The sequence below is a fragment of the Alexandromys fortis genome, unplaced genomic scaffold (genome assembly GCF_014885135.2).
Source record: "Alexandromys fortis isolate MF-2015 unplaced genomic scaffold, M_Fortis_MF-2015_v1.1 scaffold_28, whole genome shotgun sequence".
Classification (NCBI taxonomy): Eukaryota; Metazoa; Chordata; class Mammalia; order Rodentia; family Cricetidae; genus Alexandromys; species Alexandromys fortis.
The window spans coordinates 7,736,527-7,749,025 of NW_026067901.1; the positions used below are offsets into that span (position 1 = coordinate 7,736,527).

Consider the following 12,499-nt stretch of genomic DNA (forward strand, 5'->3'; position numbering starts at 1 on the left):
AGCAAAACAGAAAGCACAAAAACTCCCATGAATTCTCTTTTGTAATGGCCAGCTACTGACTCCTAGGCATGGGGCCTTTTCTGCATGTACCCTGTGTCATTGCACTGAAGAAAACTGATTTTCCCGTTTGTCATATGTAGAGCAATAAATGTAACTCATTGCATAAGTGCACTCAGTTAGAAACCAAAGATCATGTCAATAGATGAAATAACAACTTTTGGTAAAAATCTACCATCTCTTAATGATAAAAGCATTGGAGATGTGAGAGTTAGAAAAGGTTATAAATCCACAACTATCACGATATTAAACAGTGAAAAATTTAAAACATTCACAATATCACGAGCAAATATAAGGTACTTATACCTATTCAATATAGTGCTGGAAGTCTTAGGTAGAAAAATATGACATGAAAATAGAATTAAAATGATGCAATTAAAGGAAAGCTGTCAAAGTATCCTTATTTACATAAGATATGGTTCTATACATAAAAGACCATAGGGACTTTACCATAAGACTAGAGCTAATGAACAGTACACAAAGTAGTAAGATGCACAATTAATGTGCAAAAATCAATACCCTTCTTTTGTACCCATGACTAATACATGAAGAGAGAAATCAGAACAATGTCATTTACAGTATCCTAAAATTTGTGTGTATGTATGCATGTACATATTCATGTATAGATGAGTAAGCACAACCAAGGAAGTTAAATAACTCTACAATGAAAACTTTAAAATACCAAAGAAAGAAATTGAAGGAGACAGTAGAAGATGGGAAGATGCTCTTGATTTGGTAGGATTTATGGGGTAGGTAGAATTAACATAGTAAAAATGGCGATCTTACCAAAAGCAATCTACAGATTCAGTGCAATGCCCATCAAAATCCCAACACAATTCCTCACAGATCTCAAAAGAACAATACTCAACTTCATATAGTTAAACAAAAACCCAGGATAGCCAAACAATCCTGTACAATAAAAGAACTTCTGAAGGCATCACCATCCCTGACTTCAAACTCTACTATAGAACTACAGTAATGAAAAAAAAACATGGTATTGGTGTCAAAACAGACAGGAGGACCAATAAAACTGTACCAAAAACCCAGATATCAATTCACACACCTATAAACTCCTGATTTTTGACAAAGAAGCTAAAAATATAAATGGAAAAATGGAAAAAAAGAAAGCATTCAACAAGTGATACTGGCATAACTGGAAATCAACATGTAGAAGAATGCAAATAGATTCATATCTATCACAATGCATAAAACTCAAGTCCAAATTCATCAAAGACCTCAACGTAAATCCAATCACACTTGGTGTGGGAGGTCCTTCTGTATATGTGTTCTTTTTTAGTTAATGAATAAAGAAGCTGCTTTGGCCTATGACAGGGCAGAATATAGTCAGGCTGGAAAAGATACAGCAAGAGAGTAGGCAGAGTCAAATAGACATCATGTAGCTGCAAAAAGGAGGCAGACTCTCCAGAACCTTACCAATAGGCAAACCACAAGCCTCATGGTAAAACACAAAATTATGGAAATGGGTTAATTCAAGATGTAAAAGTTAGCTAATAAGAAAGCTGAACTAATAGGCCAAGCAATATTGTAATTAATATGGTTTCTGTGTGACTATTTCGGGTTTGGGTATCCGGGAAATGAACAAGCAGCCTCTGCTTACACATACTGAACCTCGTAGAAGAGAAAGTGGGAAGTACACTTGAATGCATTGACACAGGAAACCCCTTCCTAAATATAACACCAGTAGCACAGACACTGAGAGAACCAATTGATAAATGGAACCTCCTGAAACTGAGAAGCTTCTGTAAAGCAAAGTACACAGACAACAAGACAAAATGCCAGCCTACAGAATGGGAAAAGATTTTCACTGACCCTACATTAGACAGAGGACTGATCTCCAAGATATATAAAGAACTCAATAAACTTGACATCAAAAGAACAAGTAATCCAATAGAAAAGGGGGGTACAACCCTAAACAAAACTATCAACAGACAAATCTCAAATGGTTGAAAGATACCTAAGGAAATGCTCAACATTCTTAGCCACCAGAGAAATACAAATCAAAACAACTCTGAGATGACATGTTACACCTGCCAGAATGGCCAAGATCAAAAACATTGATGACAACTTATGCTGGAAAGGATGTGGAGTAAGGAAAATCCTTCTCTATTGCTGGTGGGAGTGCAAACTTGTACAGTTTCTTTGGAAATTAGTATGGCTATTTCTTAGGAAATTAGGAAACAATCTACCTCAAGACTCAGAAATATCACTTTTGAATATATACCCATTCATACCACAAGGACATATACTCAGCTATGTTCATAGCAGCAGTATTTGTAATAGCCAAAACCTGGAAACAACCTAGATGCCCCTCAACAGAAGAATGAATAATGAAAATGTGGTACATTTACATGATGGAGTACTACTCAACAGCAAATATAATAGTGACATCTTGAAATTTGCAGGCAAATGGATGGATCTAGAAAAAAAAATGTATTGCGTGAGGTAACCAGAAAGACAAATATAATATGTACTTACTCGTAAGTGGCTTTTAGACATAAAGCAAAGAAAAGCCAGCATATAGTCCTCAACCCTAGAGAACCTAGACAACAAAAAGAATCCTAAGAGAGACATACATGGATCTAAACAGGAAGAAGAAAAAGACAAGATCTCTTGGGAATGTGGGGCCATGGAAGAGGGTAGATGGGGTGAGGGGAGGTAGGGTGGGAAATAGAGACAAGTATATTGTACATATTGTACAATAAAAACAGTAAGAATAAATTAATTAATAAAAACTATAAAGTATAAAAAGAAAAAAAGAAAATGACTTTCTGAAAAAGACAATTAAACAAATGAAACTTCATGAAAATATAAAGCTTTTATATATCAAAAGAAATTGTTATCTAGTGAAGAGACAGCCTTCATTATGGAAGAAAAAAATCCTTGCCAAATGTCCATCTGACTGGGGGTTAACATGTAGAATAGACAAAGAGCTAAAAATACTGAACATCAAAAAACCAAAGAATCTAGTCATTAAAGCTCCATGATACTAAACAGTGAGCTCTTGAAAGGAAAAATACAAATGACTAGTGAATGTCTTCAAAGCTTTCAACATTTTCAATTACATTGGGGAATTCAAATGAAAACTACTTTGAAACTGTGTCTCATACAAGTCAGAATAGCTATTATCAGAAACCAGGAATTTGGGGAAATAGACCCTTATTTTTATTTTTTAGGAGTATAAACCAATGTGGCATTTTTGGAAATCAACATTCTCAAGAATGTGAAAATATGTCTGCTAAACCATCTATACCACTCCTGGTAACATACTTAGATTTCTTTATCCTCATGTACAGATACTTGTCCAACAATGTTCATTAACGCTAGGAAATGAAACCAGTCCAGATATCAAACAGTAGATGAATGGATAGTGAAGGTGAGGTCAATATACATATTCAAATTTTATTGAGATGAAAGAAAACTGAAAATTTCAGGAAAATAAACAGAATTGAAAAAAAATCATAGAGTGAGGTGACCAGGGCCAGATAGACAAAAAATTAAATAAAAGAAATCTAAGAATAAAGCCATTATCACTGAGAGGTGTTAATTCTATAGAGCAAAAAGTTTATCCAATGATCTCTGTGAAGCCATCAGGTCTTTTTGCTGAAATGGCAAAATATTTATATATTATTTAAGGACAGCTCTCCTTGTTGGATAGGGGATAATTTGCATGAATACAGAAGTAGAGATAGAGACAGGAGTTCAAAATCCCCGAGACAGTCTATGATAAGACATAAAACTGAATTTAAATTGGTAATGGGAAACATGGAGACAAGTAGAACTGTGTGTGTGTGTGTGTGTGTGTGTGTGTGTGTGTGTGTGTGTGTGTGAGCATCCATGCTTACTTACCAGGCCAAGGCAATTTGATGTAGCCGCAAGGAATTAAATCAGGCCAGTTGGATTGGCCACAACACAACCAAAGCTGTGCCAATTTTATTGAGAGCAATCAGAGTTTTTATACCTTTAAACAGAATATAATGGCCATTGCCAGGATCAATACAATTGTAGTTTCCAGGATACAAGTAAAGTTTGAAAGTCATGCAAGGTACACAAGACTAATCTCGGAGACCAACTATCCTGTCAAGTTTCCATAGTTCCTTGACTACAAAGAGATCATAGAGAGAAACACAAAACATCCAGAACACTTCATGGCCTGAGGTGGGTGCATCAGTCTCTTAAGCGCTGGAAGGCACATTGTGACCCAGGAGTCATGGACCTGAAAAACCTATGACACAAAGCAGCTATGCCAGGCCAACCCCATGGATCCCTGCACCTGTTGACATATGCTTTGAGATTAAAATTGATAATTTAGCAAGTAGTGATAAAAGAGGAATTTATGGGTTCAAAAGGAAGTTGCTGTTACAGAGTACTCCCCTTTATGGTTGGACCATGGTAGAGTGTAAAATTGCATATTGGCAGGAGGTAGGTCAAAGGCCCAAGATTAGAGTGGGCATGGGGTGATGTTTATTATTGGATGGAAATTCTAAAGGACCTGTAAGTCTGTCAGATGTGTGACTCAAGAGAACAGCTGTCTGCACTAGGGTGACTCTGGGCTGGTCACTTAGATTAAGTTGCCATTAAATAGGTGGGTTGTAAAGCCAATGTAGTCAGTCTGTTTTGTATTGTATAATATAGTACCAGAGATAGCATAATTTATAAAGTACTGAAATTTATTTTCTCACTAGAGGCAGGGAAATCCAAGACCAAAGTATCTTTTAATGAGGGCCTTCCTGGTGTATTTTCACATGGCAGGAGATGGGAGTGGGCATATGGCAGGCCTTAATCCCCATTTCAGGTGAGGAGACTTCACGAACCTATAACATGACATAACAACACTTGAGTTTTAGAGAGGACACATTTGAATACAGCAAGGACAAATGGCATCATCTAGAAGAAGAGTGCCTAAGGGGAGGTGAGAACCTAGAAGGATGCTTTGTAAAGGAGGAACTGAATGCCTGAGGATGTAAGTACCAAAAAAAATGCAGTGAAGTATTGAGGCAAAAATCTAGAAAAGCAAGCTTCAGGAAGGATGAAGTGATCAGCTTCTCCAGATAGGCTGAGAGGCCTAGTGAGGTAAGGGCCCCAAACCAGCACTGAGTTTAGAAACATAAAGTCTATGGCTGACATCCCCCACAGCAATTTTCAGGGCCCTGTGTCAGAACATGTATTGCCACAGATTTATAGATGATTAGCTAAAACCAGAATTTTAAGATCTGTATGATAATCTTCAGTAGAGTGAGTAGGGTATACTCAGCTCTACTGCTACCCACAAGAATGAGACCTGTAAGAGTGTTGGTGGCTCCGGAGTTGATGGACCGTGGGCTGCCAGTTCAATGGAACCTCTGCTCAGAAATTTCACTCTTGTCTTCTAGTTTTCTTATTGGTACAGATTTGGGCTGAAGTTTAAAGGAGGGGTGGGCAATGGGGAGCATGGATAACGGTGGAATTCTCTTTGAGTGTCATCACTAGCTCAAGACTTTCCACTTGGTTAGGAAACTGTTCTGTCTCCATCAGTTGGGAGTTGTGAGGGTCCAATGTAGCCAGAGGCTGCTCTTTCCTTCCAGACTGCCTAGACCCAAAATAATTACACAGAAGCTATATTATTTAAAACACTGCTTGGCCAATAGCTTAAGCGTATTGCTAGCTAGTTCTTATGTCTTACATTAACCAATTTCTATTAATCTGTGTATCGCCACATGGTTGTGGCCTACTAGTAAGGTTTTGGCCAGCATCTATCTCCTGCAGTGGTTCCATGGCTTCTTCCTGACTCCATCTACTCTCTTTCTCTCTACATCTCTGTTTGGATTTTCCATCTGGGTTTACTCTGTTAAGCCATTGGCCAAAAGCAGCTTTATTCATTAACCAATCAATTCAACACATATACAGATGGACTTCCCACACCAGTCCACATTCTTCTGGGCCATGGCTATAGCTGCTTTTGAGTGTGTGGCTGTCTGAACAAAAAAGGAACCTCCATAGATGGCTTTGTATGGACCGTGTACCTGGAGACTCTCTTTTTTCAAAAAAACATATTTCAGTGAATTTACAGCTGTGTATCATGGAAGCTACAGTGAGCAGCTGCTGGCCTTTTCCTGAGACTCACTTTAGGCATCGCTTCTATTGGGCTTACACAAAGTGAATTGCTTTCTTCTTTGTTTGGTTTATTTTGTTCTGGTGTTTTGAAACAGGGTCTCACTATTTAGTTCTGGCTGGCATGGGACTCACTCAGAGGCACGGGTCTCTGCCTCTGGGTGCTGGAATTTAAGGCGTGTTCTACAATACTTGGTTACGTGGCTTCTTTTGAATGATGCTCTGCTTCTTAGCAACCATATTCTGCATAATCTTAGCTTCCAACTCACTCCTTTGCTGATAAGAGGGCTTTTCCAAGTCGTTTTGCTCTCCTTTTTTCCTCTCTTGACTCTCGCTATAAATCCTGCTTCAAACAGCCATCAGAAGCCATCCTACGGCACAAATGCATAGTGTCTTGGCATTTTAGCCACCCAATGAATTAACCCATCATTTTGGAATTCAGTCTCATTTATGGCATGGATAAAATGTAGATAAATCATTTTTTTAGAATGTAACAGGAATGACCTCAGGTCCAATTTCCAGTGTATTTCTCATAAGAAGTTTTACTATCTACATGTCTATCAGTATTCTGGTCTTCTGAGTTCCCACCAGAACCACCCACTAAGCTTTGTTTACAATACTCAAAACCTTCTCTAGTGTGCAAGTCCACTCTTCCATGTTCCCCCCACAAACTGGTTCTTAAGACCTAAGTACCCTGTGTCAGGCTTAGTCACAGCAAGAGCCCCATTCTTTGACATCATCTCTTGTGATCAAAATTTCTTACATGAGCAACTTAGAAAGGAATTCATTTCTTTGGCTTACTGTTTGTTCGTTGTGGCCAGGAGACAGGCAGTGCAAGTATTTCACATCAGGGCAGCCAGCAAGGGACACATGAAGAAAGTAAGGGAATGGAATAAAATGTCCCCAAGGTCCTGTTTCCTGTGACATTAGTTGTCCACTAGATTCAGCTCCTGAATTTTCTAAAACCTTTCAAAATTGTCTCACAAGCTGGAGAACGACCGTTAGCCACATGAGCCTTCCGGAGGGGCACACTTCATATACGAGCAATAATGGGTGGATTACACTTTGTCCATGTGATACGGGCCATGATGTAAAATATTGTCCAGAGGCACATTGTTTCTCTGTGAGGGAGAGATTAGTTGGCCAGGACCCAAATAAATACTTTCTGGTAAGTATTTTATATAATCATTCAAACACAAAGTTTAAGAAAGCCCCTGGCGTTCACATTGAACGGATGAGCGTGATTCTTCATTTTCCCATTAAAATGATAATACTTCCTGGAACGTTAATAAAAATAAGTTCTCTAGCAAGACAGCCTGCCTGCTTGATTGCATAATAGATTCACAGCTAAGGTTAAAATCCCCTCATTATAATGACAGCTGGAGGTGAAGGTATTAGCTGAGGTGAAAAGCTATTGGGATGGGTGCTTTTGCGCTGTCTTCAGGAGCACCGTCTAGCAGCTTGCCTTCAGACTTAAAGGAAACAGGCCCAGAGCGCACTTTTGTTCCCTGATTTCCACTCCCTCAAGATGAAGAAAAATATTTTTCTAAGCTGAAGTATTACCCAATTTTTAGAAGTGTACAAGATTGGTAGATCTGAATGGGATTAAGCAACGTTTGTGCTGTAAGTGTTGAATAGATTACAAGAAACTTCTTTCTGAAACATGACTAATAGGTCTTGCTGTGGGAGAGGGCTCTTCCCTATAAAAGTCAAGGATGAGAACTATGAATATTTGGCTCCTCTATTTAAGAATACATTTTATCTGTCTGACTTTCTGAAAATTTTTCACTTTAAAAAGTAAGTTTATGTATACATAGATTCTTTTTTGTGGTTTTTTGTTTTTGATTTTTTTTTTTTTTTTTGAGACAGGGTTTCTCTGTGTAACAGTCCCAGCCATCCAAGTACCTAGCTTTTGTATACAAGGCTGGACTCGAACTCACAGAGATTCACCTGCCGCTGCCTCCCAAGTGCTGGGTTTAAAGACATGAACCACTATTGCCCAGCTATGGATTCTTTAGATTAGAGAGGAGTTTGGGTTTCCAGTTAGCAGAAGGAGGGAGGGCGATGTATTGCAACTTGTCTGATGCAGGGTAGCTGAGTTTGGAATGAATTCAAACTCATACTGAATTCATCCCAGGGTGGTTTGATCTTTAGGCACTTCTTTCTGGGGCTTAGTTGATCAAACCAACTGGGTATTTATTGCTCATTTTTTAAAGGAACATTGACAATGAGTACTATACTTTGGTTTTAACCTCTGTGACCTTTCTGTTTCTTATCTATAGTTTGGAAGAACTGAAGTGATTGATAATACTTTGAATCCTGATTTTGTAAGAAAATTTATTCTGGACTATTTCTTTGAAGAAAGAGAGAATCTTCGTTTTGACTTGTAAGTTCTCCTATGACATGCCATTCTAAACATGATTTTTAGAGACTACCTGAATAGCACAGTCTGGACTGAGTTGATTGCCCTGAGTACCTGGCTGTTCCATTGGAAGGCAGCTTTATTCTGTTCGGCCAGAGACTGAAACACAATACTGAATATCACTTTTCCTTTTTAATACTGTTTTTGAAATATGATTTGAACAGGTTAGTGGACAGCTTAGTCATGTTGGGGAGTTCAGGTGGGCTTTCTCTCAAACCTACCTCTACTCCAGTGGGCTCCTTCAAGCTCAGAGTACTTTAAGAGAACATGTCCAGCTTGATGGCTAGTGACAGATGGCTCACTTCTCCCCATGGCCTACTGGCCTAGCACTGTATGTGTCTGCCTCATGATGATTTCCCTCGAGCCCTTGATGCTTCATAGATATATATGACTTTTTTTTCATATAATTTTTATGGATTGGTGTTTTGCCTGATGAGGGTGTCGGGTACCCTGCAACTAGAGGCACAGAGTCGTGAGCTGACATGTGGGTGCTGGGCCCAAGAAAATAGAATTAGCATTTTTTGTGAATTTTACATCTATATTGATATTGAATCAAGCATATTAAAGTACTATTACCAAGGTCGGCTTCCTATTCAGAGAAAGATGGAGTTAGTTTTTTACTCTGTGTAATATAATATAGTGTTTGCTTTATATATCAAAATAATAAATGCTTGTGAATATCAAAAATACTTTAAGATGTTAATGCTTTTTAAATCATTGAAACAACCGTGAAAACCTATTGGTACTTAAGAATACTTTTTCATAACAAAAAATGGCACCTTATTTGGAAGAGTACTAATTTCCCTCCTAATATAAAATAAGTTCTCTGCTGTTAGCAATTGTATTTATTTTACTCTGAAATCTATGTAATATATATGCATATATAGTATATTTCAGAATATATGAAAAACGTAAAGAATCTGTAATGCTTTCTTTAAAGAGTATCAGATATTCATCAGATTTAGCAAAAAAAAAAAATTATGATGTTCATGTTGGGTTTTTATTTCCACAAAACTTCTCTCCAAATAATCAAATGAGGGTGGTGAGAGAGAAAGTGGAGAGACACAGTGACTTCTCCCTTGGCCACGGAGGCTGCAGTATTGTTAACACCCAGTGAAGATCCTATGAGCATGGCTCACTGCCCCACTTGCCCAGAGCTTACCACAACTGGTTTTGAAATGCCTCTTCTCTTCTCATGGTGCCCCCTTAACTTTTCCACTCTGCCTTTATTGTAAAAGCAGTTATCCTTTCCTGATTCTTTGCTGTTTCCCTTTTCTTTCTCCATCTACATTACTCTCTTTCACTTAAAAGTAGTAAGCATTTACTATAAATGTAAGGTGACATAACTATTCGAAAAATAAGAATTCTACTATTCCAATTAAAAAAGCTGTAATTGGTTCAATGTGTCAATCATCAGAACTTAGTGAGACATTGATATGTATGTGGGAATGGGAACAAATTTTTCAGAAATTTTCTTCTGTCTGAGTTTTCACATACTTTTTTTCTATGCCACAGAATAGCTGTATATTTCATTTATTTTTAGGGCTACATGATTTTTTTATTGTAAGAATAAAATGTATTTTATTGTTTATTGATGGTCATTGCCACCGACTATTCTGCTATAGGAAACCTGGAGCAGTGTCCCTGATTGCAATGGAGTGGCCATTATTACTCTGATTTGCATTTTTGAACATACAGTATTAGAGTCAAATTTCAGTATGAAAGGAAGCACACAAGAGCACCCATTCTGTGTTCTGACTTGATGAAACTACCCTGGGGATGCACCATCTTTGTTCTTTCTCTGAACTCTTGTTTTTTGTAGCTCTGGCTGTTTGAATCATTTCCCTGTGTTTCTGGTTGCTGTCTGCTGGCAGGCACCAATTACCCTTGCAGGTGACAGCTTACACAGTTTCTCCTCTACTGTCACACTTTATTCCCTTGGGTTCATGTCCTTACCCAGTACCCATTGCTGTGACTGTTTGAGAAAGCAGTTATGGCAACATGGACAGGAAATAGGAAGGAACTAAGGCAGGCTGGCCATACTCTGTTACTTCAACTTCCTAGACATTATAGGTAGTACAAAAACCAAATAATCCTTGAACCACAAAGATGCTCCGTAATACTAATTACACTTCATTAAAATGTCATATTTTTGTATATTTATTTATTTTTTCAAAAAAGAAAGCAAACTATCTTCAAGTAACATCTAAATTTTATATAGTTGAATAACTAAAACAAGCAGAGCTAGAAAGGGTTAACTACAAATCTCAAAGAAAGCAATACACACATTCTCTCAGTTCCTATGCTTTTCTAATGGCATTTAATTCTGTTGGTTCATTTTACTAAAATGTCTCATATGATACTTTCAATTTGATAGTAGGCTGTTTTTATATTGCGACTTTTCTCAAGTAAATCCAACAGGGAAGACTTCATTAGTTACATATATATGTGTATAACACACATGACTGACTTAAAAATTCTCATCTAAGTGGATTGCTTGTAAATAAAAAAGTTTGCTAATTTTAGAAAATTTAGAAAATAATGAATGGACTGAAATAAAGTATCCTAGGACAAATCAAGTGTGGTCCCTAACTCCCATTACCCAGACAGCTGAGAAGACTCCATTCAATGCTCTGACACCAACAGCTGTTTGAGGATACCCTTTCTTAGCACAACAGTGTATGATGGCCAGCAAATGATTGCAAGGATCATCCCCCCCCCCCCCCCCCCCCCCCNCGGTGTGAAGTGGGCAGCCATATTCCTCCCCATAGCACACTGGTGTAAAGTGGCCAGCCATCGTCCATCCATAGCACACTGGTATTAAGTAACCAGCTAATAACTGCAAATGGCTTTCTGAATTGTTTTGGGTTTAGTTGATTTCTGCTGATGTATTCTTATTGCTATGACAAAATATCTTAGAAAGCAATTAAGGGAGAAGGGATTTTTTTTTTTTGGCTCATAATTCAGAGAAATGCTGTCTGTCTTCATATGGATGGCAAGTTAGCACAAGAAATTTGGTCTCTGATGCTGGCCAGAAGCCGAGACAGGAAGTTCTCATCTGTAGTTTCCCCTTTACTCTTGACTTTAGTTCAGGCCCCCATGCCACGGAATCAGACCCCTCACATTCAGGAAGGATCTTCTTACCTCCTGGGTTAAGTCTGAGTAGACACTCTCAGAAGTACATGCGGAGGTGTGTCTCCTAGGTGACTGCAAGTTCAGAATGAGGATTCACCAACACATCTGACTGCACAGAATCAGATCAAAACAACTAAAGCACAGCTCTGAGCATCTCTTCTCCTGGACTCCATGGAGGAACTCTTGCTTGGTGTGGTGGAGTTCCTGGATTCAGTGCCCAGCACCACAAAAGAAAGTGTATTGTCTCAACAACGGGATGTTATGGAACATGGTTCAATTTTTCAGTTCGTAGAATAAATGTAGAAGAAAAGGGAAGGAAAGATGGATAAAGATAGAGTCAGATAAATGATAGGTTGCTAGATAGATAAATAGGCAGATGATAGTCAGACAGACAGACATTCAAACAGGCAGACAGATGGAGAAGGGGGGAGGGATGGAGGGAGGGAGAGAGAGAGAGAGAGAGAGAGAGAGAGAGAGAGAGAGAGAGAGAGCTTGCCTGTATTCTTGATGCCACTGTTCCATACTGTTACCATTCTGATTATGTGCTTTTTGCTGTTCTGATTGTGATTGACTTTTTATATGTACTTAATATTTATCAGTTTTACATCATAAAATCCTCTTGTTTCTACAATATGTATAAAACTTTTTTGTTAATTTTTATTATTTCCAGTTGAAAACTATTGTTGGTAGAAAAGGCTGCCTGTACCACAGTGATTCTGAGTAAGGCATGGAAGTGCCCAGTCACTGTGGGGGATGTGCCAGGGTGTAGGAGAAAGG

The 12,499-nt window shown here is 38.3% G+C and overlaps 1 protein-coding gene across 1 annotated transcript in view; it reads left to right on the top strand.

The window, feature by feature from the left end:
• Cpne8 (copine 8) overlaps positions 1-12,499 on the top strand; it is a 190,175-nt gene that overhangs the window by 42,646 nt on the left and 135,030 nt on the right. Inside the window, 1 exon segment of the mRNA XM_050127964.1 lies at positions 8,448-8,551. Coding sequence (XP_049983921.1) covers positions 8,448-8,551 — 104 coding nt within the window.